The sequence below is a fragment of the Nothoprocta perdicaria genome, unplaced genomic scaffold (assembly GCF_003342845.1).
Source record: "Nothoprocta perdicaria isolate Ctin4 unplaced genomic scaffold, notPer1 scaffold_4, whole genome shotgun sequence".
Taxonomy (NCBI): Eukaryota; Metazoa; Chordata; class Aves; order Tinamiformes; family Tinamidae; genus Nothoprocta; species Nothoprocta perdicaria.
Genome location: NW_020455643.1, coordinates 561,008 through 566,087, shown reverse-complemented (window position 1 = coordinate 566,087; position 5,080 = coordinate 561,008). Strand labels below are relative to the sequence as shown.

The 5,080-nt window shown below is 53.2% G+C and overlaps 1 protein-coding gene across 1 annotated transcript in view; it reads right to left on the bottom strand.

Moving 5' to 3' along the window:
* Positions 1–4,858: 4,858 nt before the first annotated feature.
* AADAC (arylacetamide deacetylase) overlaps positions 4,859–5,080 on the bottom strand; it is an 8,795-nt gene continuing 8,573 nt past the window's right edge. The window contains 1 exon segment of the mRNA XM_026045434.1: positions 4,859–5,080. This exon segment is cut by the window's right edge and continues 97 nt beyond it. Coding sequence (XP_025901219.1) covers positions 4,860–5,080 — 221 coding nt within the window. The 3' untranslated portion in view covers position 4,859.

Below are 5,080 nucleotides of genomic sequence, written 5' to 3'. Positions count from 1 at the left end.
AGCCCGCGGGGCCGGCGCTGCGAAACGGCCGCGCGTGGGCAGCGCCGCGAGCGCGCCGTGGAGCGGCCGGTCACGGCCGAGGCGCTGCCCTCGGGAGCAGGAGCTCTGCGTGGGAGCAGGAGCGCGCGCTGCGGAGCGCCCGGCCGGCTCCGCGCTCGCTCCGCGCCTTTTCCCTGGGGCCGCCGAGCGCCGGGAGTGCCGCGGGAACCTGGCCGTGCTGCGGGGCTGCCGTGAGGGGTTCCCGGCGGGAATGTCCCACTGCGGGGCTGCCGTGAGGGGTTCCCGGCGGGAATGTCCCACTGCGAGTCACAGAACGGGGTGCGGGATTCGCTCCCCCAACTGCCACCCGGAGCAGCGGGGCCAGCCCCACTGTGGGCAGAGCAAGGGGCCAGGCAGCCTGGCTGCAGGACCAGCCGGGTGTCTCGTGTCCTGATGAAATCCTGTTTTCCCGGCAAAAACGGAACAGTCTCTCCTTCAACAGGTGATAATCAGCACAACTGCAGATGCTGTACAGCCAAAATGAGCCAGTTATCAGAGCAGATGAAACACAACATCTCAGGCAAACACTTGGCATTTATACAGTAACACATCTGAACACTCCCCAAGTTTGCTTTTTTGTTCCTCGCTGCTCTATAGTCTTATTCTGTTTTCAAAATCMCAAACAAATGCCGCTAATGCAAAGTGGTTCTGCTTCATTGCAACTAATATCCTGCAACCACCTTGTATCAGCATAAAAGGTGTTCTCGTTTCCAAGCTGCRCATTAGCACTTGTGCACACAGCTTTTAATGCAATTCTTACATGTGAATCAAAGTTCCAAGCATTCAGGATCTCCAGGGTCACCCAGGAYAAGGTTTGGTTTCCATTTCTGGAGACAGGCCCCCCTCTGCTTGGGTATGCTGGCTGAAAATCCTAATCCTTGTGCAGAACGTGAGGGCAGCACCGTTCCTTTCTAGGTGACCCTGCGGGTTTGCACAGGCTGATTCCGCAGCAGTGCAGCCAGGGCACCACGAGCGTCTCCTGCTTGGGATTTTCAAGAGGTCAGGGTGAGATCGTGTCAAGGAGAGATTTTAAACGAAYCCTACCCCTGCGCTGTGAAACACAAGCCTTTGAACGCTACCGTTTAGCTGGTGCAGCTCCAGCAGAGCCTGCGCTGTGCGAGGTTTGAAGCGCCAAAGGGCAGCCTTGCTTTCCTCGCCCTTGCACAGAGCGGAGCGATCCCAGCACTGAGCGGTGCCCTGGGCTGGCGCGGGCAGAGCAGGGACGTGCCCGCGGCGCCAGCCGCGCGCGGAGACGCTGCCCCGCGCCGGCCGCACCGCGCCGGCCGCACCGCGCCGCTCCCGCCACGCGCGGGCAGCCCCCCGGCAGCGCCGAGACCGCTCTGCCCCGTCCGCTGCCACCCACATCCCCAGCTCAGCTGCTTCACGAGGCACAATAAAAGACAGAAAAGAAACAGGAAAATAAGAACCCAAACTGCTGCCCGGAGGGAAGCRCCTGCTTGGTGCAGAGTACCTGGTATTCGCTCTTTGTGTTTGCAGAGATGAGCAGGCAAGGCAGAAGGACAGGCCAGTGTCACCTTGCCTCCCTAAAACARGAGCCAACTCTGCAGTCAATGGGACAGGGACACTGTACTGAAGTACAGTTACATTCCTTACATTTAAGACAGATTTTGCATCCATCACACCCATCACAAATGCACCTTCCTAAACGAATGGTCAAACACATTAAATGCTCCAAAAGTTCAGCATGTGCAGCCTGCTTAGAGTACAGAAGGAAATAAAGTGATTCTTCCTTAAATGGTGAAGTTCAGCAATATAAAAGAGCGACATTATACCGGCAACAATTTGTGAGGAAAACATGTAAATGAACTAACCTTAAGTTTCTACATTTTTTCATAGAGCTGACTTAACAAACACAGGCTCCTGTGTTTGTTTCCCAGGAGYCTCCATAAATGGTGCCAAGGTAAAGGGACCTGGTAGCTGCCCATRCAGGCAGGAAGATACCCTCTTATCAAGGGGTGGGAAGGAAGGGTCTCCCACGACTCGGAAGCAGCTGCAGGAAAGCAAGCAGAGAGCAGCTGTTTCCAAAGAGTGATTTCCRGGGAAATCTTTCCGTTTCAAGGAAAGCTCATGCTGTGCTGACAGAGGAACTTCAGAAGGACCTCAGAGCTGCTTATGGCCAAGAGCGTCGGGAGACGGACCACAGGGCAAATACAGATAAGGCCAGGCAGGCAGACACGCAGCCCACGAGATAAGGTTTAATTGCTTTCTGTGGATGCATCGGGTATAGGCAGGAAATCTTCAATTCAGGACTGAAGTTCAATTTGACGTGAGCCAAGACCCACATCCAAATACATACGTGCTCACCCCCGGGTGCAGCACTGGCTGCTGATCAACGAGCCTCYCCGAGCCGCCTCGTCAGACACAGGCAGTGCCCAGGTGAGCGCCCGGCTTGTTGACTCCTCAGACAAATCCTGCTGCTTCCACTCAATTTGAAGTAAGCCTGTAAAAATGAATTTAAATGGTGAGACAAGGGCAGTTTGTGCTACAAATTCATGCCATGATGCTARTTTCATCAGATTATTTTAGTTTTCCTTGGGCTCTAAAGCAGAAATACAATTACAGTCAGGCAAGTTTGTTGTCATTAATCATTTAACCATTAGTCAATTTATACGAGACTAAGGACTATTAAACAAATCATGCATATTTAATGGCTTATTATGATGTATTTGCATTTTAGTCACTTGAATTTGTCATTACTTTCGACCTTGYGTGAGCTGTAGTGTGTTTCTTACATAGCCTCTTAAACTGGACATGTTTATTCCCACTCGAGAGAGCCAAATCGGACACAGAAACGTTTTTTAGGCTATTAATCAATATTAGAGAAAATAAACCAGTGCTTTGTCTCAGACAAGGCATTTTCAACACACGGCAAACGCTTCAGGAGCAAACACCTCCCAGCCCAAGACGGGGCAAGCTCCCTGCAGCTCTGCAGAGCCCCCTGCCAAAGGACCCCGGGGAGGCGGATGGGGAGGAACGAGCCGCAAGTGGAACAAGCTGCGATCCAGCAGCTCTCCTCCGCAGCCTCCATACAGGCTTTGCAGCATTTTAAAAGGTTTTGCGAAAGGCTTTGTGTAAAGCAATATGTATGTATATGCCACAAACTTATATTTCTTATAAAATGCAAATGGCAGCTGAGTGGAGCACAGTGCAGGTAGAATAAGCCCAACATAGAACAGGAAAATGTGGAGAAGTTAAATGCAACAACATGATCTACACCAAGGAACAATTCTGAATATCGCCTTGAGAAATAAACATTCATTATTCCTTTTTTTTATGAATTTGCATGCCCTTTCCTGAGATCTGTTTTAAGGTTAAAGAATATTAACCCCACCAGTAAGCAGGGTATAAAGAGTCAGTCCAGCTTTTCTCAGGAGCCAAAAGGCCTCAAGAGCTCTGCTGATACCCAGCCCTGAAGGAGCTGCTGAGACCCCTTCCTGGGGCAGGTGAATTGCGCTCTGGCCTCTCCGGTCCAGGCCTCGTGGTTTTGCCCGGGGCCACTTCCCAGGCCGCAGGACTGGCACTGCAGAGCTGTCCCCTGCTGTCCCCTGCTGTCCCCTGCTGGCAGTGCCCGACCCAGGGACCCTGGGGAAAAGCGGGGCTCTGAGCTCTAGCCCCTCAAGGGGAACCCCTGAATTTTTGCAGGGATTGCTTACCCTGCACGGGCACCCCGAGCAGCCCTGTTCACCTGGCATTACAGCGGAGCTGCCAACGAGGAGCATTTCCATCTACAGTTTTTAAAACATAGTCCAGGTCCCTGCTGGCACGGACACCACGCAGCCCTGCAGCTGGGGCTCCTCAGCCGGCACCAACGCAACCGTTAATGCGGAGCAAGCGCGGGCGGCCGCGCGCGCCCGCGGCTCGCATGCTGCCCGTCCCCACGCACGGCCGCGCGCTGCTCCCTTTGCTGCCTTCTGAAGAGAACCAGCRTCCTCACTGAGCAAAGAGTCACCGCATATTTGCTTTATTGATAAGAACGCAGAAAATATAGCGTTTCCCTGGATTTCGTCTTATGTTGTTCTTAATAATTACTGTGTGTACTAAAGTGAACGGAATACTTGGCTGACAGAAAGTGCATTGCATTAGAATCAAAGGCAAGTTTAATTTCTATATTAAACACAAATGAAAAGCAAAGAAAACCATATATGCATTTCATTCAAACAGCTTGCATGCATGTTGGGAAAAGACAATATTTTTGAATATTCAAGGTCTTTTATACAAAGCAAAAAAATAGGGTGCCAGAAGTGAATGTTTGTGGCATGTCATGATTTTTATAAAACCAAGAACGAACGAATTTATGCATTCATCACTATGAATTTTTAGGATACACAAAATATTTATGCAGAGCATATTTGTTCAAGACTGAGATTTATGATATTTCTTTTTCAACCTTATAGAACTATATGATATTAAAAAAAAAATTCCGATGAAAATGCTGCTAAGCAATTTTAGAATAATTGGTATACCCGATACAAACCTCATTTAGTAACTAGGGCACAAAGCGCGCGGCGGTGCTAGCGCAAGGCCGCAYGCGTGCCGTCCTTGATTCGATGAGCATGCAGGGTGGCTAAGCTACTTCCCTCTATCCCGGGGTCAYTGGAAGGAGCCACGCACCGCCCCAGCACGCAGAACACGGCCGTGTTGGGCGCTGGCGCTGCGCTGCAGCCAGCAGGTCCGTTCGCAGCAAYGTGGGGTGCCAGGGAGGCAGCCAGCTCCGCCGGGCAGGTCTGCGCCCCGCGCTGCGCCCCGCGGCTGCTGCAGAGGCTTCCCCGCGGCGTGCAGCGCGCCGCCGCCGCGCTCCGCTACAGGTTGTCCTCCAGCCACTGCAGGTACTGGCGCGYGAGCCTGTGGCCCAGGGGCAGCCCCGCGAGGCCCGTGAGGAAGGTGAGGGCGCCGTGGAAGGCGTCGTGCGCGTGCTGGTGCGTGACGGGCACGCCGGCGGCGCGCAGCCGCTGCGCGTACATGGCGCCGTCGTCCCGCAGCACGTCGTGCGCGCACGTGAGCAGGTAGGCGCGCGGCAGCC